At 44.3% G+C, this 27,349-nt stretch overlaps 1 protein-coding gene across 1 annotated transcript in view; it reads left to right on the top strand.

Moving 5' to 3' along the window:
• The first annotated feature begins 1,170 nt into the window (after positions 1–1,170).
• si:ch211-113g11.6 (uncharacterized protein LOC559008 homolog) overlaps positions 1,171–27,349 on the top strand; it is a 36,871-nt gene continuing 10,692 nt past the window's right edge. Inside the window, exons 1-10 of the mRNA XM_068729977.1 lie at positions 1,171–1,514; positions 7,558–7,697; positions 9,538–9,600; positions 13,791–13,886; positions 14,392–14,497; positions 18,993–19,100; positions 19,743–19,882; positions 20,985–21,163; positions 23,239–23,347; positions 23,606–23,813. Coding sequence (XP_068586078.1) covers positions 1,436–1,514; positions 7,558–7,697; positions 9,538–9,600; positions 13,791–13,886; positions 14,392–14,497; positions 18,993–19,100; positions 19,743–19,882; positions 20,985–21,163; positions 23,239–23,347; positions 23,606–23,813 — 1,228 coding nt within the window. The 5' untranslated portion in view covers positions 1,171–1,435. The remainder of the gene's footprint in view (positions 1,515–7,557; positions 7,698–9,537; positions 9,601–13,790; positions 13,887–14,391; positions 14,498–18,992; positions 19,101–19,742; positions 19,883–20,984; positions 21,164–23,238; positions 23,348–23,605; positions 23,814–27,349) is intronic.

Genomic DNA, 27,349 nt, shown 5'->3' on the forward strand with positions numbered 1-27,349 from the left:
GTTTTACAAAATATGCAAATAAACTGTATCTGGTTTTCCCCCCCCCTTTTCTCAGATGACATTTAATAATGTTTGGAGAAGAAGTAAGTTACATTTTTGTCATGATGTTCGTCACAGTAGTTCTCTCTTGAGGACTCCAAGCGGTAGTCAAAGTGAATAAAATGAAGATTATTAATCTCTCTTTGAAGCTTGTATAGCATGCATGATGGAGGTAGACCGTGTGTGACGTAATGAGTACGCTTGAACGAGTGCATTTGAATCCCTGTAGAGTTTGAGGGGTTCACTTCCCCGACTGAACTCAAAGGTGTTGATTTGAGGGGCAACATTAAGAGATGATTAAAGCATTTAAAGTATGCTTATAAAAGGTGAATTGCAGGTTTTGTGTGTGTGTGTGTGTGTGTGTGTGTGTGTGTGTGTGTGTGTCACATACTTTGTGAATTGAGGAAATGCTAGACTGTCTCTCCTCCACTTTTCAAAATATTAGCCTCACGCTGTCTTTCTCGCACATGTCTCATAGAGACCCGGGTGAGGCTGTGGATGGTGGTGACAATGGACGCATCTGTGCGCTTGCCTCCACTAAACAGGCATTCACCGCTTAGAGTGGGGTTGAATTTAAAAATATTTTTTGAGTCAATTTACTTTCACAAATTGCAATGCAGCAGAGCCAAACTGCTGATTCACTCCCATTCAGGCTCTCGGGCTCTATTGACACGCATTGATTGGACATTAGAGAAGCAGTTGCTGAGGCGTTGTCATTGTTGGCTGAGGGCTTGTGTGCAAATAAAACATCATTTCCAGAGAATAGAATATTGCATCAGAATGTCGTGTGGAATCATTCTGTAAATGCATAAGGGCGCGTTATTGCTGATGTTAATATGTCAGTAGATTTAGAAAATAAGACATTTATCAGAAAAGCGGATGTGCTCTTCAGTGTGTGAACGGGTGTATAATGGAAAAAACAAGATGAGTGACATGATTTCAATCGGTGGAAATCTCAGCAACAGGTTTGACTCGTAATCCTACACGCCGATAATCATAAACCTTTTCCTTTTTTCTTTTTTATTTGCAATCCCATTTTTCATTCCTGCGTCCCTGCTGCTGAAAAGACTACACTCCCCCCCCCCAACCCCCCACCCCTCTCTCTCTCTGCTGTTTGTTTCCGAGGTGGAGCCTGATATACCCCGACTTCTCCAAACTGAACTGCCGGGCGAAAGAGACGGACAAGATTGGACTGGGACCAGCTAGTCGGTGGCTCAGATCTGGGACGCAGCAGATCGGGGGAAAGGGACCAAAATAAAGAAGGCGACTGGAAGGAAGCTAAGAAGAAGAAGGATTTTGTGGAGCGCTTCGTACTGGTTTACTTATATATATATATATATTTTTTTTTTTTTTTTTTTTCCACAAACCGGTTACACACGGAGGAGCTTCAAGAAAGATGAATTATTTCATCCTGCTGCCGCTTTTTGCGACAATTATCGCCGGAAAGTCACCTCGGCTGAAATTTGTTTTGCACGGTAAGGGCGCATTCATTTTACCTTCTATTTGACCGTCTTTTATTGTGTTCTTTATGTCACCAAGCATGTTTAATTAACGTGTACGGTGGGTAACGGACCAGTGCATGGGTGAATGGATGGACGGATGAGTGAATGCATGAATACAGGGAGAGTTTCGAGGTGATGAAGCCGGATTATTTTCCAGTTCCCGTGTTGTTTTGTCCTTTGCGAAAGATGCACAGGCAGCACCGATGAAGCCATACTGACGGGGTTACCTCTGGATTAATGTCCCTCCCCCCACTGACCGAGTAGTAAATTACGCGCTCCAGCATTCAGGCCGCGCACACATGTTTCACAGGCGATAACAAGATGAACATCTGGATTAAAGGCTAATTCGGCCGTTAACTAAATATGTTCCTGTTACCGGAGTGTTTTCTTTGCCAGCTCGGTCTTTTGTTTCCTTTCAAATGTCCAGTGTGCATTGTGTTTCACATTCGCACACGGGCACATGTTAACGATTTTGAATGTGATTTGTGCAACTTGTGGCTTTTCTGTTGGTCATTTTGACAACTTGTGTATGTGTATTTCCGCTGCACTGCGCGCTCACTGTGTGCTCATCTTCTGAACGCACCGTGGTTGTGTCACTTATAGGCGCACGCAGGCTTTAATTGGCGACCGTCCATCCATAGCCTGGTCTCCCGGCGCACCGATACACCCCAGAGGCACTTAATAAAAAACAACCTTCTGGAGTAACATGGCCGCCTGTACACGCCCCCCCCTCTAAACACACCGCGAGCCCTTTAAAACAGCCGCGTGCCCCCCCGCGCCACTAAGCATCGTTACTGTGAAATATGACTCTTTTGGAGGTTGACACACTGGAGCTCCCGCGTCCTTGCGGAGCTGCAATGCGGGACACGGCAGCTGCTTCACACTGCAGCAGAGGAAGCCCGGCTCCGCGGAAGAGGTGGTCGCTGTAGGGTAGCAGCCACCATAAATATATGATGCACATTTACACACATACAGAGATGGGGGGGGGGGGGAGGGGGGGAAAGGGAGTAGAACGGAAAATTCCAAGCCGATTCCTAGTTATCTATTCCACTCACGCCTTTTTTTTCTCACCTCACACACTCCTCTAATGTATTCAGCAATCAGCAGAGATGGGGGCTGTGTGTCTCAAGTTATCTGTATCTGTATCTCTCCCCTCCCCGCGGACGAGCACAGTACAACACGCACAAGATGACGGCCCCGAACGTGCAAGTCATATCAATCAATCTCGTTGTTATGCAATTTCAGGTTGAGCTATGAATGCCTGTCATTAGGACACACACACACACGCACACGCGCGCACACACACACACACACACACACACACACACACACACACACACACACACACACACACACACACACACACACACAGAGATAGAACACTGTCAGAAGAAATCCATCAAAAAGGTGCAGTTTGAGCCTGAAGTGCAAAAGCTTCACAACAAGACGCTGGAGCTGGAGCCGTTTCGGAGCTGGCACGGTTTCAGCACCGCGGACAGCGCCGATGTCCTCAGACGGCTGAGGGTCCCCACTTTGCATGTGTGTGCCAGATGAGGACATTTGTACCATTAAGGGACTTTTTTCCAGGGCTAAAACCTGGTTTTTGGAGTTAGTTGAAATTGGGTTTAGTGTATGGTAAGATATGCTGTGATGGCTGAATATATCGTAGGGGGCTGCGGGGATGCATTACATTGCATTCATTTGGCAGACACTTTTGCCCGGAGCTATTACAATAAGTGCATTAAACCTCAGTAGGAACAAGACGTCATCAGAAATCCTGAGTGCATTCCTCCCAAACAAACAACTAAGGGCACACTAGTACAATAAATTCTACCCTCATGGCTTTTTAAATCAGTTAGAGTCTAGTCTACCTTTATTTATACAAATTGGATATTACACCTCTCAGTACGATTCAATGCAATTCAGCATTAACATAAAAAACAGCCTCCAAAATGACCATTATGTTGAATCGACACCTAACACAGTCGACACAGAAGGATCCTGAGTGTACAACTTCAATAGATATTGGATGTATTGCAAGTGTTGTATTAGACCGAACTAGTTTTAGACGGGTGGAAACAGAGTGTAGGCTGATATACTTTAAAAACATACCATATAAGGACATGTAATAAATCATATATATTCATATTAATACCAACAAAATGTGTTAGAGCAGCAATTACCGCCACTTTTGGGCTAAACACTCATTAGCACTCATTTGGAGGCGTGTTTTTGTCTACCTGATTCATTTACTTTGCTTTACTGCTTTTTAGCTCCATTAAAAGTGGCTCTTGAGCAGATAGATGCTCCTCTATGTTCACCAGATAGTCCCCCAACCTCTGTCTGTGTGCTGGATGGTGCTGAGCAGGTTGCATACAGTATTAGAGCTTTTTCCCTGAAAACTGCTGACAGCGAGACAAGACCAAAACAGTGAAGCTGTAGCCCCGAAAACCAAAACAATGGGCTGAAAAATGCTAAAAAGCTAAGAGGAACTGCAGAGTTGAGTGATAATACATCTCTATTCACATTACACATTGACGTTTGAGCCAATCGTAACATACAAAATATTGATTATTGCAGCTTTAATAAACATAACAAAAATGGTTAATATTTATACATACAGGAGTTCCTGTGATATGTTTTATAATATGAAAATGGTCGTCAAAGTTGGGATGTTTTCGTCTTTAAGGGTCTGTAGGATCATAGTGAATAAGGTGAGAGAAGATGAAAGTCTGCCTTACTTTACTGTTATATGCACACACCTTCTTTTGAATATGTCTGCTCAGGAGTGACATGAATATCAAAAGACAGAGAGAAGCAACGCAGGACGAACACAAGGAGATAATCTAAACCTGAGACGTAAAAAGGGAAGAAAGAGGGAGAGAGACGTGTGCAAAAGGTAGAGACAAGAGAGGGTGAGTGAAGGACCGAAGGAGAGACAACGGCTCATCTCACGACTGCTTTGACGTCCACGGCTGTATCCTGAATATCAGAACATTTCGCCAAAGTTCAGGCGTCGTTTGTGTTGACCTTCTCCCTCAGTGCGCCTCAACACACTCGAACCAAAAGCCTGAAAGATTGTCTCGTTAGGTTCGTAACAGAGGACCTTGAGGTCCGTCTAAAAAACATGTATTTAATGTAAATTAAATAGCAGCCATTATATGATGCCAGAACAGAAAGAACTTCACAAGCTTTGAGATCAAAACCCCCTCTTTGACTTTCAACATCCAGAATGCTTTATTCATGCCGTAAAATTGGAAGCTATTCCCAAAACTAACATCTGCGCTTTACTCTTTTTTAATTAGCACATTTCTTAGTGCAATTAGGAATTTGTTTCTATAAAAGTGACTCACGAATTTGAATACGTTTTAACTTCGTTCAAGGATCCCGTGCTCCTCCGAGGGGAAGGGAACTCTACAACTCTTGAGTTTAATGAAGCCCTTTTTTAGAAAAACAAGCTAAAAAACAAGGCTGTTTTTCTTGTTTCGTGAAAAGCTGACCTTTTTAAAGATTCAAGGTTTTTACCCAACAGCAACGATTAAATGTCTAAAGAAAAAAAAACGAAAAGGAAATATGCTCACAAACAAGTGAGATGCTAGGAGTTGAAATGGGAGATTTCCAACATGTTCTTGCTGGGAGTGAGAACGGGTTGACATTTCAGTCGTATATGTGTGTGAACCTTTTGACGACACAAAATAAGGACTGTACACTCTGTCCCAGCTGTGTTCTGTTGTTTGTTTGAAGAAATGAGGACCGCTTCTCCGATAGTCAAACACTTTGTTTATTCAGGCTTTGAAGGAGGAGGAGCTTAACCTATGGCGGTACAACAAGAGTTTGTGTGTTGCAGTTAATGTTGCTTACCTTCATCTGGGTTATCATTATTTTGTTTGTACCCATTCTACAAAGCTTTCTTTTTGGAATTTTTTAACTTCCATTGTCTACATTCCATTGCAGTCTTCTCCCTTTTCTACCTTTCACCCGCTGATCTCCTGCCACCTGTAGATCAGTGAGTAATAATGTCAATTCATGTTCATCACATCACTCATGTGCATATATACTGTATGTGTCCTAAGTGTGCACAAAAACAAATTAAATGGGGACCCACTCATGACCCACTCAATTGCTCCCTTGCGCTAGTCGTCATCAGCAACACCACAAGAGCATCTTTAAGCTTTGCTAGCTGCGCTCTTATTAACATGAACCACGTTCTGTATGGCTCCCTCAACAGAAATGATCCGATTGTCTTGGAAACACTGGAAACTTAAGACAGGTTGGATGCAAATTTCATATTTACCTGTTTAACAAGAGAACTTGATGCAAACAGCAGTCTCTTGGTTGAAAGACCTGCAATTTTTTTGTCCAAAACCACCACCCAGACCACCTCCCTGTGTGGACTTCAGTTTCTTTGCGTGAACATCTGAGGAGACAGGGCTGCATGCAGAGCGTCCCTCTCAACATCGTCTGTTCTTACCTCAGCCATCATCAGCCACACCGGGCCCTCCTTGTGCATTCTTGAAGTACAAGAAACATCAATTAGATTCCCGCCAATCCGAGGGGCCACTGTTTCCATAGAAACTTAGTTGGTTGGCTAGCAACCCGTACCAGTGATCACCAGCATCCTTCACACTGGATGTCTTTTCTTATTTCAGGGACGAGAGGAAAATCACTACAAATACAATGTAACCAATAACTGTGACCGTATAATCACCTCTTGTCATTATTAGCGTCGCTATTTCCATTGAGACCAAGAGAGCAACATGCGTCATTAGTTTTGGATTACATTTTGATCTCATGATGTATTTTTGCTGAAGATGAAAGGGTAAAATGAAAGCTTGTTTTCTGGTGCTCAGATGTTACACTGTATTATTTTATTTTTTTTCCCTTTCTATTTCTATATTGTCAGAAGCTCTTACAGGTAGCTCGGTCGGTTCGCTACAAAGCTTTTAAGCTCTTCAGACTGGAATTCACTGAAATGTCCCTCTGCAAAATAAACGGAGGAACGTAGTTGTGGAGCAGAGACGGAATGAAAGGAGAAGGCTGGCGGGCCTATTAAAGAGGCTGCAACTTTGATGTTTTATAAATCCATCTTCGGAATATTAGCATTCATTATCAGACACGACAGATCTTTTTGAAGAACTCTTTTATAATTTCACGATGACTTTTGGTCCATATTCTGCGTGTGACCAGCATCTTTTTAAATAGCAGCAGCGATCTCATCTACAGTGTAGGTGAGCGTGAGTCTGATTGGATGGATGAATCACAAACGCCATATTGTGCTTCTGACTCTTCTGGAGGTGTCCCGAGAGGAAGTCAACCGAGCGTCTCTGATGGCATTTGCCCGCATGATTATCGTAGTGATATTCACGCTCCCACCAGATGCCCTTTTCCTCCAACACCCAGGTCAGGTGTCTGTAACGGCTCCGTGTTTATTAATCTAAAACCACAAAGGGCAGCAACGTCGGATTTTTGTTGAATCCCGGAGTATAGTCAAGCTGGCTCTTTTATATCGATGGCAGACTAGATGTAGATTCAAATCTTGAGGTTTGGCTCTGTGACATCAGGGCTTCTGGACTTTGATTCGACCTGCCTGAGGAGCTTAGTCCGGCTAAATCTGGATCACCACTTTAGATAACTTCCCAAAAACTCAATTTTGCTTCTGTTTTTATTGCTGCACCTTGTTGCTGTTTATATACTTTAGCTGATGACTGCACTGATTTGCTATCATTTAAAAAAAATGCTTTTTTTTAACTGTGATTGTAATAATTCTATGTATTAATTGATATAGTGGTAGTAATAATGAATAAGTAGTGTTACATTATTGAAATCCAGAATGGTTGCCGTTGTTGTCTTTTTTGTCTTTCGGTTCAGTTCATTTAAATGAATCTATCTTAATCACCACAGGGCACATTTTCATTGCACAAACAAAAACATTTGAACAATTAAAAACAACAACATACACGAGCGAAGCTCCCGGCTGCCAGCTCATCTCTCTAATATACATTGTTGTGATCCACAGAGGCCTCCAGGTTCCACTTCAACAAGCCTGAGAACTACATCAGCATGTACCACCAGGAAGGGAGCGACACGCTGTACGTGGGCGGCCAGGCGATGATCTATGTGTTGACGTTCACGAACAGAGGGGTCCGCGACCTGGAGGTATACTTTACTTTTAGCTGTGTTTGCTGTCTGGTGTACGCCGACGGGGATTCGATCTCTCAGCTCAGTCAGACAGTCTTTTGTAACGGGCAACCGCTCTGCTGCCAAGTAGAGTGGATAGAACACCGGCTGAAATACTAACTACTGTTTAGTCAGTCCGCTTTGAAAACCACTTTGGCAACAAAGCAATGTCTGGAAGTGCTGTTCGTACGTTCAACTTTTGGTTTTCGTGCAATTAATATGCACGTCAATATATTTTTTAAACGGCTGCTCACAAGTAATTTCATACAGAACGTAAATATCGTCGAAGCCTCCCGTTGTTGTTGTAGTGTACAACAACAACGGGAGGCTCCGACGATAAACTTTATTACTCTCTTAAATCTTGACAAAAGGCAGCACAGACCCAGATCTACTCCTTCTTTTCATTCCCTTCACAATAAAAGCCCTGGACATATGCAGCGCATGCTTGTTTATCAGAAGGAACTGAAATTCAAATTTCGCTAAAAGAAAACTCAATAAAAAAAAAAAGCTTAAAGTAGTTTAGGCTTTACAACAATTTTGCAAGTTCAGTTCGAATAGTTTTGATGCGAAATATTTGCAGGTGAGAATTCCAGACGTGTGTGTTGTTCGAGTCACGCCCACGGCGTGTAAAGACCTTTATTAAAGTGGTAAAACAAGCAGCAGGGACCTGAAGGTTGAACCACAGTTAGAGGACCTGCTTCACTTCTGTTGCCTGACTGAACCTCCTCACAGGACTGTTGGGGCGTGTACAGCCTGTGTTTGATTGACATCTCCAGAAGTAAAAAGAATCGTTACAGCATGTTCTCTAACAAAACAGAACTTTCTACATTTCTGCTTGTGTACCGAGTAAACAAATGTGTGAATTAGGCGTGGGTAGGTGTGTTTTTGAATTTTGCGAGGGTTATTAAAAACACCGTTCGCCAGTCTCCGCTGGACAACAACAAATACAGTCGGCCTCCTGCTGTGAACGGGGACTCGGGGAGCACAGAGAGGGCGGAGCAAGAGATGAGGCGGCCGGCCTGCCGCTGACCCAGTTCAGCGGCTGAGGGCAGAGGAAGTTGGGTCATGCATACATCAATGAAGCTACACATATCCGTCTCCCTGTGAGGAAAGAAAACATCGCTCACCGAACGAATGATGTCAACGTGTAGGTTCAAGATTACACAGTGTGTCAGCACTGACTAGCCTGACAAATTGAAGAGACCGTAAGCTCCAATGTTTCATCCAAACGTGACTCTATGCTCTAATTTTCGGAATGATTGCTGGCTCAGACGAGAGGACATTGAAGGACTGCTTTGATGTGTGATGCCGTGTTTTCTTAAGTGACAGTTTGTCAGCAGTTACTTCCAGAGCAGGTTAGTTCGGCGGAGTGTAGCAGTTGAAAAATAGAGAATTTTGAAAACAGCATCAACAGAAGCATTGAGAGAGGGTATATTTTGTGAGATTAAACAATTGTAGCGTGAGACATTTAATACTAAAGGGTCACTCAACTCAGTTATGCACTCTGTAATGGAGAAACAATGCTGGATTGACCGACCTTTCAGCAGTTTACTCTGGAGGATCAGTTCATCTGTCGCTCTCTCCACACACGCGCACGGAGAACCAGTTCTCGGCCGTCCTTTAAGGCGTCTTTTTTAAATGGGATGACACATTATTGAATGCAGTGAACTTCACATAGAGGTGTCGGCTAAGAAGGTAGGTGTCTTGTGTGAGGATCGTGTATCGCCAGCTGCAGCGAGGTCGTGGGTTTTTTCCTCTTTGCTGAAACGGTGCAGTGTGAAAGAAGTTGGCACAAACTAAACAGTCCTTCCTCCCACAGATCCCAGCGGCATCCGACCAGACTGCAATTGATACCTGCAAGGCAAAGGCTGCACCCCTCGAGGTAGAAACTCATCCTCGCCGTCAGCAACCCCCCATCTCATCTCCTCTCCCCACATTAGTGTATCATCATCGGTGTCATCATGTTTCCCATCACCCCTCTCCGTGATCATTTGCAGCTGCACCGCCGTGAGGTTAGTGCCGCCGCGTTCGGTTCTAAAATCATGTTCGGTTCATTTTCAGGTTGTTTTTTTTCTAGGACCTGAGAGACCAAATGATTCAAATAAAAACAGTTGAGACAGAAACAAAATGAATGCATAAGTAATGGTGATTTATATAGACGGGATAAAATGACACGGGAGAGAACTCCGCCTCAAAACAAACACAGATCAGTGAGCTGCCGATAATTGCTAAACTGCATAATTCCATGAGATTCCATGGAGAGACAGATTAATACATTCCACCTGAAATAAATCCAACAGCGTAAGAGAGCTTCGACTCAATGTGAAATGCTCCGAGGCTCCGGAATAATCTTAATACGTTGCTGCTTGGAACGCTGCTCCTTTACCATTTTACATCAATTCATAATTTCCTCATTCATTTGGACATTCAGTCATTTTCAAATCATTGAAACGGATTTTCTGCATTTGCTCAGTAGCTAAAAAGATCATAAATCATATCCATAATTTTTGATTTGTACCTCACTACTCATAGCTAAATGTATTACTTCAGATAGTTCACATATGACTATACCTTTTCAGTGCTTGTGCACAAACATTTAGGTATCTCGAGTGTCTACCGCAGAATATACAAGATTTTTTTCTGACAAGCCAATCAGAGCAGACTGGGCCTTTTTCAGGGGGAGGGCTTAAAGAGGCCGCCGCTAACACGGAGCGCTTCAGACAGAAGGTGAATACGGGTACATTAAAAACTGACAGTATGAGTAGAATAATGGGTTCTTTGAACATGTAAACTTGTTCTAGTAGAAACCCAAAACCTGAAAATGAGCACGATGTGTCCCCTTTAAGGGCAAATTAAAGTTTCAGCATCTGTATAGCCACGAGGGTCCACGACGGATCACATCCAAATAATATGTCCAGAACCAAGTGTATGTGTCCACTGTCCACATGTCCACAGGGAAAAAGACCAGGGTGTAGCTGGGAGGTCATGCATGTTCTGATCGATCAGAATCAGATCCTTTATATTGCTTATAATAGATAATCAGTGTGTATTCTTGCCAGATTTGCTCCCGGCTTCCAGCTGCTTTTTCCCCCACTTCTGCCTCCCGTGTGAATCTGGCTTGGCGGTTAGCATTAATCACCGTGGCTTGTCTTGAGAAATGATTGTTTGACGATCGCTTCGGTCTGAGTGCCGACGACAGAAAAGAAGCGACACCTTGCTCTAGAGCGCCGTTGTTCTGCCCGGTGCTGCGAAAGCTGCCAATTATGTTCACGTCTGATTTTGCCGTAGCTGCGTCAGACATCGAAGCCCTTCGGTCTCCGGCCCAGCAATCTCTGCCTGGGTTGTAAACTTGAGTCACGTTTGACAAACGGAGTGAATAGTCCTATTTCTAAACACATTGTGTGTTTTCTTCAACTGGAGTCGACCGTGAGCGTGTTATCACCAGGACAAGAGCACTTTTGCATTTCAATTAGCCAAGAATCAATATTTCCAACCATGTCTGGTGTCAGCTGAATCCCATCAAAGTTGTGAGTATAAATAAAGTAGAAGTGTTACATCAGTTATGGCACAAAGCAAAGGAGGGAGCCCGTCTTCCGTGCATAAACAGAGCTAACGCTTCCAGACGGTCTGACGGTGGCAGGTGGTGGAAAACGAGATGAGTGACGCAATAAATCTTATCCCAATAAAGACAATGGCTCCAGGACAGGGGACTGAAGGACAGAAGGCGACATCCGTCAGTGACAGACAGCCACAAGGTGTGTGGAGAGAATATTACCCCTTGATTGCGGTAGGAGGTTAGCAGTAGGTAATTCAATAGACAGACTGTATTCTTTTGTCCAGAGCATACGCGTCAAACAGGAGCAAATACACTGAAGGGGAATATGGTCCAGGTTCAGCAAAACATCAACACAGCGTTAGCCTTAATTACAGCTAATCTTAAATTTTACTTTAACCCTAAAAGTCCCCCAAAATGACCCAATTGTCAACTCTCACAAGGGGCATTCAGGTTCAGATCACATTTGGAGAGCTTGTACTGTCCAGCTTGTCAACACATTTGTATAATGTCCTCTGTGGCTCTAGTACAGCTGTCTTTAAAGATTACTTTTGGCATTTTTGCCTTTACTGATAGTTTTAAAAGACAGAGGCAGGAAATGGGGAGATAGGAGAGTGATTTTTGCATCTTATCAGGAGGCCTCCTTGACGCCTCCCCTTAGATGTTTTCTACTGGTAAGAGGCCCGGGGGAAGACCAGCAACACGCTGGAGAGAATATTGTCTCGTCTGGATGGACTGAAATGGAGGGGAGAGAGGGATGTGACATGCGACAAAGGTCTCAAGGCTGGAAGTGAACCCAGGACTGTGTTACCTGGTTGGGGTAAGGTGCCATTCATTGTAACCACTCGGCTATGAAGGCGCCTTACCTCTAGAATGAGCTTTGTCAAGTCTGAGAGAAGTAGTCAAGTTAGTTCACAAGTGTGGATGCTTTTAAAGCAAAGCCGTTTGCCAGCGTGGTCTCAACCTGATAGCCGGAGAAGACCGTAGATACCAAATACGTTCATGACAAAGTGTCCATGCCAACGTTTTTTAAACTACATCGTGGTTCATAGTTTAAGGGGATGGTTCTGCTTCAAAGTAACTTTTCAGTGCGTCCGTGCAAGGCCCTGCAGTTTTAACAAAACTACTTAGGAAAAGTTTGGGTTACACGTGTAAGAAGTCAACATTGCCCTCTGATTCGTGACAGGGGACACGATCATCGGCCTCCTCGGTGAAAGTCCCCTCCACCCGGACTCCCTGCCTATGGAGACCTTGTTGCTCTTTACACTAGTCACCTTTAGTGCATACGTTTTCGTAGGTTTAGCTGCGAACAGTGGGGTTTGGCGACAAAAGGTTGGAGGTACCCCCAACCTCCATTCCTTACGTAAAGGACACACCGCTTCCTGCACTGGCACCGAGTGTTGGCTTTGGACATGAATCATGAGGTGCGGAATCATAAAATATGGATGTAGTTCCCAGGGGCATTAGGGTCGGTGTTCCAGCCAAGCCAAGCAGTGCGGTAAAACAACACGATGTATCGCAAGACCACCTCAGCCCGATCAAACCTGACCTGCTACTAAAGAAGACATTGGTTTGCGGTTGACCTCAGCTGCTACTAGGTCTACAACCTCAGTCTTAGATTTTAGCGTGGAACATAGCCAAACTCAAAGTATTTCTCTCAAGAACACAAAAGCACACAATGTAACAAAATGTGCACACTCACGCACAGATTACCCAGCCCACCCACACGCCTACACATCCACCTACACACACACACACACACACACACACACACACACACACACACACACACACACACAAGCTTTTGGCCCATGCTTTTTTGGACTTAGTGATGTTCTTCCTCCATCTCCAGTTTTCACCAGCCTTGTTTTCATCAGAATTTGTGATTTGATCGTTTTCTAAAAAAAAAAAAAAAAAAAAAAAAAAAAAAGCACTAAAACATACGTGACCCAAACATGAGCGCCGCCTAAAATCATCAGAATTTCTTAAAGGCTGTGCTCGGCATTCATTACCATCGACCGTCCTGTAATGCCTTTCAGATAGAAGTCCGTTTTCTGTACTTGATGAATAAGTGATGCATATGGAGCGTAGCGGCGCTGTACTGCAGGGCTAAGCCCCCTGTGTGCCGTCTGCCAAAAATGTTCAGAGCGTGGATCACCTCCGATTTTTCTTAAATCTCTCTCTCTCTCTCTCTCTCTCTCTGAGCAATCCTCTCTTTGCTCTCGTAATCTGTTTCTTGTTGTAGCCTACTCGCGCTTTGTTTCTCTATCTCTCCTCTCCACCTTCCTCTCTTCCTCTGTTTGTTTTTCTCAGTCCCTTTGGTCTCGTCTCCTCTCTCCCTTTTGTGCTGCCTCTTTCTCTCCGCTCACTTTTCCACACATCCTCCACTGTCTCCAATCTCTTTTTGCTTCTCTGTATATTTAATCCCTCTCCCAAATCTGTATTTGTTCCTCCCTTTTCCCTCTTGCTTCCTGCCTCATTTTCTGCCTTTGTCCCCCCCCCCCTCCTCTCTCTCACAGCTGGAGTGTGATAATTTCATCACCGTCATTCAGAAAGTAAACGACACAATAATAGTGTGTGGAACAAATGCTGGAAGCCCCAGGTGCTGGATGCTGGTAAGATGTTTCTTCAGACACGTATATATATTATTATGCAGCTGCGTTCTGCTGCTGCTCTTCAAGTCTAAACAGTCTCAAGATTGTCTCAATTGTAATTAGCATTTATTTATCTGCCCACTTATTTCTTTGTGCTGGTGAGATGAAGGCCGGTTGTTATTTATTGCCACGACGGATGTTTTCGGTGATAAATATGTGCCCCCATGGTTAAGTTAAAACGTTCTGAACCCTGTGTGGTGACAAACAGATAACTCTGAGTGTTGCGTCTCGGGATAATAAACTGTGAGATGTTTACTGCGTAATGATGCATGCCGGGAATAAACACGGCTTTAAAAAGGTCATCTCTCTCTCCTCTCTCTCTCTCTCTCTCTCTCTCTCTCTCTCTCTCTCTCTCTCTCTCTCTCTCTCTCTCTCTCTCTCTCTCTCTCTCTCTCTCTCTCTCTCTCTCTCTCTCTCTCTCTCTCTCTCTCTCTCTCTCTCTCTCCCTCTCTCTCCCTCCCTCCAGGTGAATGATACCGTGCTGACTGATGTTCAGGGCAACGGGCAGATCGGGCCCTTCTCCGACATCTCGCCGCCTTACCCTTCCCAGAAGTCCATCAGCTTGCCCGCAGGTAACAAAAAAAACCGCAGAAAAATAAATGACATGTCTGCTAAGCGGGAGCTCGTGATTCACTGCGACGTAAAAAGAATATAATCGTACGAAACGCGTGATTGGAGATTCTTTGTGGCGATAAGAGTACGGCCACACGAGGCAGGCGGGGTGATCATCGCCTGCCGAGGCGCTACCAGTGCTGAAGTTGAACTCGTTTGCATAGAATGAGGTGAACGTATATTTGCAGATTTAAAATTTTAACGCACATGTTGACCGCGCCCTAAAACTGAAAGTCTGGAGGCGTTTTTTTTTTTGTATGGATATGAAACCAGATCCGCGTTCCTCTGGAATATTGAGCCGATGGGATTCTGGTCGCATCAGCAAGTGAACGAGCAATTACGTTTGCAAGTTGCCACGTTTCTAGTCTGGAAGCAAACTAGCAAGCGAGCCGCAACGGCGAGCTAGCTAGCAGGTTTGGGTACCTCACAGAGTAAAAAAAAAGGAAGCACGCCTAATAACTCGCCATTTACCCAGCGAGTACCAGTGTGACAATGTCCTCCCAAGAAAAATACCAGCGGCAGTGAAAATTTTAACTCAAACCGTCTCTCCGAAACCTAAGTCGTTGAAGCGCTAAATGGGATACGGAGACGCTGCTGAAACCGTCACTATCACTCCAAACCAAACGTGCATTTATTTTTTTGGACTTTTTGAAAAGTTTGCTTGAAATTCTCTTGACGATGAAATAGAAACTTTTCGGAGACACCAACAAATGGTGTCCTAGAGACATCAAATCGCATCACACCTCTGGCTCTTACACACGACATACGTTTTGGTTTATTTGTTGATCTCAACTGGCCGCAAAAGCTATAAAATACCCTAATTTAACTTAGAAGTATATATAATGGAATCAGACAAATGATAGCTGTGTCGTACTTTTGAACCGTACCAATTTGCATCAGAATTGACCAAAGTCAGGCTCGGTTTTGACCGAGGAAAAGCCTTTGATTGTGGTTAAACCACTCAAATGAGCCGACTTTGATTTTGCCATTATAAAATGCTGGTATGATCGGGCCCAGTCGTAAAAAAAAGTGTTATTACTTCATGAAGTAATGAGGTTATGTGTGTCCCCGAGTTCCATTTTGTAAGAGCGAGTGTGACCATTATAAAAAAAAAAAAAAAGAAGGTGTCACTTTTTCAAACATCTTATTTTGGAACAAAGCCGTCTTCAGCTCTTTGTATTAACTTTGCTCATTTCCGTCGGGAGCAGCAAAGCGACACTTGTGAGTCTCGGGGCTCGCGAGTGATCTGTCTCTTATTATCGCTCTCTATTCAGAACGCACACACGAGTAGACGCTTTTATCTAAAGCGCCTCGCACCAGTCCTCCACGAGACCGCTGTGTTAGATTTGATTAAATCATGCCGTACTTGGCTGACACATATGTATTTTACCGTTAACAGGATCTAATGTGTCGCCTTCTTATAATGAGCCGTGATAATTGGTCGATATCTGCGATGAGAAACATAATTCTGCTCGTTTTCTTTCTCCTGTGGTAAGAATACATGTTGAGGTAGCTTGGTACGTCACAATATTCTTCAAAAGAATTAAACTCCGGACAGTAATTTCCAATTTATGAATCTACGTGAGAAGCTTTTTTAAATACGTTTCTAACAAAAGCCATTAATTGAAAGCCATCGAGTGAATGAAGCAATTCAGCCGCACAGTTGAATCAAGGCCCTTATCTGCTCGTGTTAGAGCCTTGCTCTACAGTATTCAGCTGCGTAGAAAAGAAGAAGAAGAAGAAGAAGAAGATGATGAAGAGGAGCTTCGGTTATTGCTCTTTGGGGCTTCTGGACAAATCGGATTAAAAGCGTTTCCGCAAACTCACAAATCACAAATTTTGCTCAAAGGACGTCACAATCTGTATGGTATATAACACCCTCTAAAAAAGTTAAATATGTAGAAGAGCAACAACACAGGGGGGCCGATACGACCCAATTTTATCGTATATGTTATTTCCAAGTGTAACATCACTATAGGGGATCACACCACCCGGACTGCCAAACACACACAGAGTCAGCCATCTGCCGTTGTGCGTTCACTCGGAAGGAACTCGTGTAAAACATCGCTAAACGGAGCTGTTGAAGCGACAGGAACGATTCAGACACACGTGTTACAGACAGTCCTGCACGCAAAAAGAGAAATCAAACTATTTTTTAATAGCAAGAATGTCCTTTTCAACAGGCTGACACATCCTTTGAAATGGGACCAGCCATGGCACTGCATGTATTACTACAGGCTATGAGGATTCAACTAAAGAAAGGTGACTCTATTCCACACATTTACAGAAGAAGAAGAAAAAACGCAATCAGATTACTGATGAAGTTAGTCAAATGGGGATAATTAGCAGAAATTAAAACTAGAAAGGTGCACTCGGTATAGCCAGGTGTGTCTGCAACGACCGCTGCTGCATTGTGTCATTGATTGAATAAGAGCCACAATTGACTGTGTGTGTGTGTGTGTGTGTGTGTGTGTGTGTGTGTGTGTGTGTGTGTGTGTGTGTGTGTGTGTGTGTGTGTGTGTGCGTGCATATCTCAGCTCCATCTTACAGGTGTAACCGAGCCTCGAAGCCTTTATTAAGTCAAATTTTTTCGTCATTTATGTCATTTAAAGCTGAGTTTTGATGCCCAATAAAAACAAAAAGGCACAGACTAACTGTGTCTCTGTGCCGTGGAGCAGTGGAAATGCAGTCGGCTGTGTGTGTGTGTGTGTGTGTGTGTGTGTGTGTGTGTGTGTGTGTGTGTGTGTGTGTGTGTGTGTGTGTGTGTGTGTGTAGTTTCTTTAGCCGTTAGCCACAAACACCGTCCAAAACAATTGCCCTTCCGTCCCTGGCTGCAGAGTGGCGTCTGCAGATCAGTCACCACAGGTATGGGGGCGGGTGAGTATAGTGAGTGAGGAGTCAGCAGGCAATCGATGGCAGTACAAAACAGGCAATAAAAAAGGTGTTTTTGAGAAAGTGTGATTCACCGCAACCAGGAGGTCCTTTGATCCTTTGAGCACGCAGCCATAACTGGCCACCCAAAAATGTTACGCTTCTAGCAGAGAACAATTTAAGTCCAATGGCCTCTAAAGTTAGTGAAGAACATATGCATTCAGTCGTTGGAAATGCCTTCCAGCTTTGAAAAAAAAAGCATTTCAAATGTGAAAAGCATACTTAACAAAGCATAACTTTCCATTTAAATGGGTATAATTATGACACGGGCAGACATTTCACTTGTCTTTATACAATAAACCAGCATATATTCCCACTCTAAGGTCTGTCTACACACTTTCCCTGCTGTCGGTAAATTTGGTTGCTAAGTTTATGGTCTCAATCTCTAGTTTAAAGTCTTCTTAAGTACAGCATGATGTTCATTTAGTACATTATGCTCCATTTAGAGTCAAACAGACCATAAAGCAGGAGATGCTTTAGGGGCGGGGCTACACAGTGATTGACAGGTTGCTACCACAGCGTCCGATCTGGCTATTTGTAACATTACCTAAAAATGTCTTATTCAGCATTCGGTTGTACTTGGCTCCCCCCCTCTCTCGTGTCACTACCGGTTGCAATAAAACAAAATGGCGACGGCCGAAAAAAACAAGATAGGGGGCAACCAAAACGCAGAACTCAGAGGATTCAAAATGGATGTCCACCAAACCAATGGGTGGTGTCACAGTTTGCAAATCCAGCTGAATCGAATTAAATTTAAAAAAAGCAATCGTTCGGGGTGTAATTCATCAATTCCAAAAGGTCACCACGTAGAAATGTAGGGCCTCGCACATCTCCACGAGGAAAAAGAACTCCCCGACTGCGTGAAGTCGAGCAGCACCGGGCCGCATTATCTCAACAGAGATGTTTGGTAAATCAAAAAAAACGATCTTTCAATGCACTGCGGCGCACGGCGGGGGACGGACGAGATGTAATCGAGAGGGATTGTTTGTGTAGAGACACTGAGAAATTAGTGGAGAGGTTAAGTTGGCGCCGCAGGACGCCACTCTTCCAAAATGGGGGATCGATTTTTGAAAGCAACGAGCCGACCCTGTGCTTTAGTCGAACGGCATTTTAATAACGATCAGTCCTAATGAAGATGCTGCTGCTGCTGCTGCTGCTACGATTTCAAACGCTCCCCTTCTGCATCGCTATGGAGACAGAGCTCTAAGTGGGGTGAGAAGAACCCGGTGATTGGTGGCTGCTCATCAGTGCAGTCAGCTCTTCCGCCTTGATGTCTTCTTTGCTCTCGCTCTGCCTCTCCTCCCCTGTTGTTTAATTCTGCCTTCGTCCTCCTGGGCCTCCTTTTTTTTTTCTTCCTGCCTTTACTCTTCCCTCTTTGTGCTCAATACTTTCTCTCTGTATCTTCCTCTCCTCCAGCTTCAGTTGATCCCCCCCCTACTCTCTGTGTCACTCCAACCTCCCTGTCTAACCTCTGTACCCTTTTCTCTTTTTTTACCCTCCCTTTTTCTTTCCTCGCTGTCTCAGACGGGAGCCTGTACTCCGCCATGTCGTCGGTGGCGGGTCACGCCGGCTCGATCCGCCGTACGTTCGGCTCCCAGAAGCTCCTGAAGACGGAGAACATTTGGCTGCTGAGTGAGTAGGAGGAAAGGAGTCACGCGGAAACCGTGCCGGTTTAGATTAATGAATATGGAGATGGTGGGCGGTACTCTCTGTAAATCATTCCCATGGGGAGAAACAACATGGAGGAGTGTTCACCGTCACTGTGTTTGTGGCACTGAAAGCAGCCTGTTGATTCTCATTATGTGCTTTTTTTATCATTTCACCCCCAATTCAAAAATACATATTTTTCCACCAACCTGTGGTGCTATTCATGAATATAAAATATTTTGCTGTGAGTCGTCTAGTTTAGGAGCTATTGGCCAATATAAAGAGACAAAAAAAAGACTCAAAATCAGTGTCTCTTTCCTGAAATCATGACCTGGCTACTCAAGATAATTCACAAACCTTGCTGTGAGCAGTTTGGCGTCTAAATTATTCAGCGCAAAAGGAAGCCATGCGTGCACGACATCGCTAGCTCACTTAGCACCGCCGAGCTAGCTAGCGATCCTGCTCAGTCGGATGCCATTCATGTTTACATCTCACGCCAAAAATACATATTTGGGATTTTTTTTTTTTTTTTTTTTGGGGTGGTGAAAAGTTGATGTAATCGTGAAATAAGACACTAGAAGAAGAAACACACTGAAGATATCTCAACGGTTTAAATCTCATCACCAGATCCACAGTTTGCGGGTGCAGCCATAATCCCGTCTACGATAAAGTACAAGGAGGAGATCTACTTCTTCTTCAGCGAGATCAACAAGACAGCCAGAGTGGACGAGGAGCCTTACAAGGCCCGCATTGGCCGAATCTGCACGGTAAAAAAAAAAAAAAATCACACATTCAAGCACTGTGTTTGGGGAAATGTGCACAAATCCAGGTCCATACACAAAATCTTTTTCTTCCTTTGCTACTTCTCCATTGCATGCATCTGAATTGCGAGCAGGCGCTCAAAGAGTGCTTTGCCCTTTACAGATCGTTTCATTTGATTAATTGGTGGAGACGAGGAGATTTGGTATAAACACCGTTTCAAAAGGAAAACCACTGGTTCAAGTGAATTGCTAAGAACTCAAGGAGAGAACGCTTCAGAATACGAACAAATCCCAAATGTGCTGCGTGAACATGCAACATGACGCAAGGTGATATAGTACTACCATCATTTAGTTCATTGTCCACTTTACATCTCCTCAACATGTTCCTGGTTTTAGACCCCGAGCAGTAAATCTGCACAGCAGACAAAATTGTAGGCTTTCTAAAAGTTCCGTACAATATAGAGGAGGAGCTGCTGCTGCTGCTGCATTGCTCTGGGTAGAAACGTGCAACCATGTTGCTGCATTTATGCACTATTTTCCAATCAGTGGCGTCAAAGCAGGTGTTTTCCAATCAGCCGTCAAATAGAAAACACCTGCTGCCCCCGTGTGACGACTTTAACATCTGAGTCAATCTAGAAAATGAATCCACACATATACGTAGATTCAAACAAAACGCCAACGTTTTGTTAAACACTAAACACACACATCCTTGGTTAGCTTTAGGAAGGTGGATTTGGCTTGGCTACACACACATCTTGGACCAATCTGTGTATCGAACGCCCAAACACCATAAAACATCAACACCTTTTCTCTTGAAATGTCAGAGTATTTCTTTGGACCCTTTTACTGCCGACGGCATCAAAAATATGCTTGCGCATGTTGGCAACAGAGGTGGCATTTTGCCCCCACAAATGTACGAGTTATCGAGCAACAATGTCGTACATCAACACTGTTTGTAAACTGTAAACGGGTCTATGAGGAGGGGGGGGGAGGGACTCTAGGTATACCCGGATAAAGTGGCAATGTCACAACTTGGCAGCAGACACAAAGTCAAACCGGATGGCCCCGCTATGACTTTGTTGTCACGGTGCTTTTATGTTACTTCCAGGTGGATGAAGGGGGCATCAAAGCCCTGCTGGCAGACTCGTGGACTACCTTCATGAAGGCCCGGGTGATGTGCGGCGCGGGAAACACTCAGCAGCAGTACAACAACATGAAGCAGGCGGTGGTGCTGACCGCGCAGGACAAGAGGGCCGGAGTCCTGTACGGCCTGTTCTCCAACGCGTGGTGAGCCGGAGCGCAGGGTCTCTTTGAACGGGCTTCGGTGAAATTCACATTTGATGTTTTTCATGCTAATTTCAGGAACGTGAGGATGTAAAGCAAAGCTGTGTTGCATGGAGCTGAAATTTTGTTCCGCCGAAGAGACTCGTTATGTGAAACAGAACAGAGAACAGCATTGTGGGTAAACACAGGTTACCTGATTCAACTCCTGTCTGGAGGCTAGAAATGGATGCTTACAAGAATAAGATGAATGGCCGTGTGCGTCCTAAATAAGTGCAGCAGAAGCATAATTAATTTCATGTGTCTGTTCAATGCTGAGCCAATTTACCTTGTTATGCATATTTGGTTTTTGTGTAATGTTCAAGAACAAAGCATGATATGAATACAATAACCTAATGCAACACAAGTTGAAGATGTACAGTTTAAGTATTCAGGAGTAAACATCCCATAGTTGCAGTGAAATAAGGAGGAGCGCAAACACAACCAAGGGCTTAATATTGACTAAATAGTCAGACTTCTGCCAGAACATTCTTCCATAGAATGACAAAAAACCTGATGTATAAAACAAAGCTACACAATATCTCAGTAACTGACACTCATCCTCCCACACAGCAGTACACACCGACACACTAAATACACACCCACACACTCGTGTTTCTCATTATATCAGACTTTTTAAAATGTGTCTTGTCGGTGTTTCGTTTCCATTTCATTTCAGCTTTCTGTGGAAATAAGAATCTGCCAAATAATTGTTCACATCATGTTCCAGCAATATCAGCTGGCATACATCTGATAATACAAGTAGAGAAAATGTTGGGATTTTCTGCAAGACGTTGATAAAGAAATGTCCGTAATTGCTTCCCAAAGGAAATACTGATTTGCGGTTGGTGCCGTCAAATGTGTTATTTGCTCATGTGGACACATCTTGAATCAGAAAAGAAACAAAATGCAATACAGGGAATAGCAATTATTTTTCCGTGTTGACAACACAAACAAGTTCTAAAGGCACAAGAAGAAGCAATGCTATTTTTTCTGCTGTAAGGATGGACTTGATGAAATCAACAAACTTGTTTATTTTACCTTTTTTTTAATCTCTAATGGCTTCTGCATAGTTACAAAATCATTTCACCTCAGGTTGATAGCAGACCACCTCAAGGTGTCACTCAGAGAGAACCAGGACATTCTGATGTAGCATTTCAAAATAAAAGCCCTTCAAAATTGCATGCATGAGCTACCTTCAAATCACATTCATGAGACAATTTGTCTAATTTCAGATTAGATTTTAGAGAAAATGGTGCATAGTTACAAAATAATTTCACATCAGGTTAATAGCAGACCACCTCAAGGTGTCAGTCAGAGAGAACCAGGACATTCTGATGTAGCTTTTCAAAATAGAAGCCCTTCAAATCACATTCATGAGACAATTTGTCTAACTTCATATTCGATTTTAGAGGAAATGGTGCATAGTTACAAAATAATTTCACACCAGGTTAATAGCAGACCATCCCAAGGTGTCAGCCAGAGAGAACCAGGACATTCTGATGTAGCTTTTCAAAATTAAAGCCCTTCAACGTAAACCGACGCCATGCCGAATCCTCGTCACAGTGAATCCACCGTCTACGCCGTTCTCCCGTGTGTTTGACGGGTCGATTCCCTAACGTGTCGTTTATCGCGTCAAAATATGGAATATATTATTTATTATATAAATATGGAATATTATGTGGAATATGCATCTTTACTACAGCTTTGCAAACGTTTGGCTAATGCAGAGCTGGTCGTAAATAGAAAAGAAGCTGTGTGTCGCAACATGCTGTTAAAACCCCCTTTGAGACTCACATTCTGAATGTTCTGTATACACGTACAAAGAATGCTCCAAAAACCAAAATGATGTCAGACACGTCTTCATCCGAAAATTCGGAATAAGATTCAGAATATCCAAACAGAACATGATGTTTTGCTCTAAAGTGTCCACTGCCCTAAAACGAGTTGGCTGTGAATTTCCAGCTGTGCTCTTTTCCTCATAGCCACTCGTCTCGCTTTTTACGGTTAGCGTAATTACTCTTCGCTGTGCTTTTGTTCAGGGGCAGAACGGTGATCTGTGCCTACTCCATCGAAGATATCGACCAGGCTTTCTCCACATCCAAACTGAAGGGTTACAGCAGTCCGTTCATTGGCAGTCGCCCTGGGATGGTAAGAAAACATGACAAGCTTTCTCCTTTTCTTTTTGTCACGCTGAGAAAAACAATGAGGCAAAAAAAAAAGACATAATTGCATGAGTCAGCCTTTTATTTCTGGTGAAAAGATTGCTATTTTCTTTTTTTTTTTGTGTGAAAGGCATGAGTTGATAAAAGAGAAGCAATTTGGAACTCTCTGTTCAAGGGCACATTGTTTATTCAAGTGGCCGGCCTGCATGGTCTCAGTCGATTACCTCACACCTCTCCTTCTCAGTGTGTCCGGAAAAACTCGACGTCCGGAGGCCACAACGACGTCAAAAACCTCGGGGTGATCAGGTACCACCCGGAAATCGAGGACGTGATCCGGCCCGTCGGCGTGGCTCCGCTCGACCTGCCCACGGACGACCAAATCACGCACGCTGTGGCGGACATCGTCCTGGCGGTCAACGATGAGCACTACAGCGTCCTGTACCTCGGAACAGGTGTGTGTGTGTGTGTGTGTGTGTGTGTGTGTGTGTGTGCATGTATATATATATATATATTTGTGTGTTTGCATCGGAGCAACAGCCCCCTTCTCAGTGGGACGGGTTCCATTTTCATGTAGAGGAATTGTTTGCCAGGATCTGCAGGCACCGAGTCCCGGTCCGATAGAGAAATGACTCTCGCAGTGCTTTTGTTGCACTTGCAGTGACGCGTGTGGTTGTTGTCGTTGGCAACAGTGTCACGCCACCGGAGTCGTGTTTGTCTTTTTTTGGTTTACGTATGAACAGTAATGTCCGGGTCTGGAAAAAAACTGTCTGCCCAGATGTTTGATTGTCACCCTGGTGCTAAGCATGTAATGTACAGTTGGTTTATCAAAGCTGGAAACAGCTGCTGCTGGTAATGGGTCATGAAAACGTCCTTTTTGTGCTCATTATCTCACCCATGTGACCGCACCTGCTTCGCTTCTGGTGGTCAGTTCTTCCGGCAATAAGAATGAACAGATTATTATTTTTGTTTGTTCTCATATCAGGATGTACGGTTCTAGTTCAGCAGCACAACACCGTGGGTGAGCAAAAAGGAAAAACAAGAACACAAAATAACTACATAGACGTTTCATTGATGCAAAAAAAACCACTAAAACGTACGACTGAAAGATATGTTTGAATTCTTATTCTAAGCACTGAATAGAAGAAGAAGAAGAAGAAGAAGAAGAAGAAGAAGAAGAAGAAGAAGAAGAAGAAGAAGAAGAAGAAATGTATTCTGTGGACAAACCCATTCAAACGCTCCCTGGCCTTCGCACGACTGTTTTCTGTTTGATCAGAGCAGCAATGCTGAGCCGCTGCTGTTGCCGATAGCGGCTGCTCACAAAATTGCATTGTGCCTCGGGGAGATCGCTATGGCAACCGTCACAAGTCATATGCTCGTGCGTGTGCGTGAATGTCTCACCGCGCGCCGAAGTTCACCCAAAAGATGAGCTAGACGTGTCATCTTTCTGAGCACAGTCCTTCTCCTGCAGCGGACGGGGTGTGCTCGTCGCTCTGGGGCTGCTTCTCAGAATAGCACACACACACACACACACACACACACACACACACACACACACACACACACACACAAAAACCCTCAACAACGTATAGTGTTAAAAGAAGTGAGATTGGCCTCTCGCTGTGAGCTTTACTAACTGTGTCAGAAACAAGGAGGAGAGGATGGAGGGTCTCTGCGGTGGCCTAAAAAGAAACCAGAGCAGAGTGAGTGTCCCTGGTGTCTGAGTCCAGAGGAACAGGCTCTGCCGTTCCACACTCACTGGACACAGTCAGTGAATCCGGCCTGTTCTGCTCAGAGTCACGTCACACTGTTTTGTACGTGAGATGAAACCTCTATTCGAGTCGTATTCAGAATATCGGCTGCTTGACGAGCTGCGCGATCGGACGCGATTCTCCTCGGGCACGCGGAGCCGTGACGCGCCGCACCCTGCTGCTACACAGAGCGCTGACCGCTTGTTTTATTCAAAGTTTATTCATTTTAAACTTGTCACACGTCCAAATTGCCCCACGTTCGACAGAGCACTCCATGGGGTCCTCAGCTGAACGCCCACCAAGTGTGAAGTAGATCGAGTGAAAGACGCAGACGGTCTGATATATATATATATGAAACTGATGAGGATGATATATATACTTTTTCCCCTTATTTGGAGGGACAGATTACAATGTTACAATTCAGTTCCATTTTATTTGTATAGCCCAACATCAAAAATTACAAATTTGCCTCGGAGGGTTTTACAATCTGTAAATGCAACAATCAACATCCTCTGTCTTTAGGCCCTCGTATCGGAAAAGGAAAAAATTAAATCCTTTAACGGCAGAAAAAGAGGAAGAACCCTCAGGGAGAGATTATGAGGACGGATCCCTCTCCCAGGACGGAAGTGCGATGGATGTCATGCGTAGAGAATTTGCTAGCGAGCCGAATTTTGAAATTTTGTATCCGTGTTTGTTCACAGCTAGCGTAACTTCTAAAGTGAAAACTTTCAAATCCTTTCCACGACGCAAATTCCCACAGTCACCTGACATCATCATCATCATCATCATCATCATGGCACCGACACAGCCAGCAAACCAACACTAATATCTTCCTCATTTGCAAAAGCAGCTTTGCATTCATCGGTTTTGTATTACGACACACAAACACAAAATGTATTAAAAGAAAGAAATAAGCAAAGACAGGATGAGGCCACAGTCGGAGGTCGGAGCCCCGTTGGATAATTAATGCTTGACTCCTCTGGTCTTTCCTGAATTCCGGTTTCATTGCGTTCCTTTTTTTTCCTCCTGTTCAATATATTGCATCACCGTCAGACAACCGACTATTAACATTCACAGGATTGTAAAAATGTCACGCTCATCAGTCTGCATAACTAATTCCAAACATGCCCATGTGTCTGTACGACGGAGAGAAGCTCCCTCCTCGAAATAATCCAATCTTTGGTGAGTGAGGCAGGCAGACAGAGAGACAGAGAGAGAGAGAGAGAGAGAGAGAGAGAGAGAGAGAGAGAGAGAGACAGACAGACAGACAGACAGGCAGAGAGAGAGACAGAGAGACAGACAGACAGACAGACAGACAGAGAGACAGACAGACAGACAGACATAGAGAGAGACAGAGAGAGAGAGAGAGACAGACAGACAGACAGACAGACAGACAGACAGACAGACAGACATAGAGAGAGACAGAGAGAGAGAGAGAGACAGACAGACAGACAGACAGGCAGAGAGAGAGACAGAGAGACAGACAGACAGACAGACAGACAGACAGGCAGAGAGAGAGACAGAGAGACAGACAGACAGACAGAGAGACAGAGAGACAGACAGACAGACAGACAGACAGACAGACAGACATAGAGAGAGACAGACAGACAGACGGCTCTTCCTGATGGATGCTTGCATCAGAGCAGCTTAAACCAGGGTTAGTCTTCTCTGGCGATGGAAATTCCAATGAACATCCTTCACAAAGTCGAGCTCAGAGACACACAAATATTGGTGAGGTCGCCTCGCGGGCAAACGTAAAGTTCAAACGATAAATACCGTTGAAGGGGATGAGGTCACCCTCAGTGAGGCTCCCTCTGTTGAGGACAGAAATCCATTAAGTGCACTTTAAGTGAACTGCGGTGCATGTTTCCTGTTGGGTCCGATTCATTTTGGCCTGGTGAGAACACTGTGATTCAATGTCACTCTGATGCAGACTTAACAACCGCATCGAGACCACCTCACAGCTACTAAAGGGAGCTTTAATTTAGTGCTGGTTTTGGCGCCCCCTGTGCGCGGAAGTGGTAGTGTGTCCGAGTCCCTTCAGAAAACCTCTACTGCAGCAGGGGTCTGACAGTCTGCACCCTCTCAATCCCGGTCCTGGTTCTCCCGTTGCCTTCCCTCCCCTCCAGCAGCGTGGCTTCGGTGTCGACTCCCAGAGAGGAGAAGCTCTGCTCCTGGAGGAGGAGGAGGAGGAGGAGACTCTGGTGCCGGGGCGCTGGGCTCTCCTCCCGGTCTGCAGA

Source organism: Cebidichthys violaceus, unplaced genomic scaffold (assembly GCF_023349555.1).
Source record: "Cebidichthys violaceus isolate CVI_PGR_0920_01 unplaced genomic scaffold, fCebVio1.0.p SCAF_48, whole genome shotgun sequence".
NCBI lineage: Eukaryota > Metazoa > Chordata > Actinopteri > Perciformes > Stichaeidae > Cebidichthys > Cebidichthys violaceus.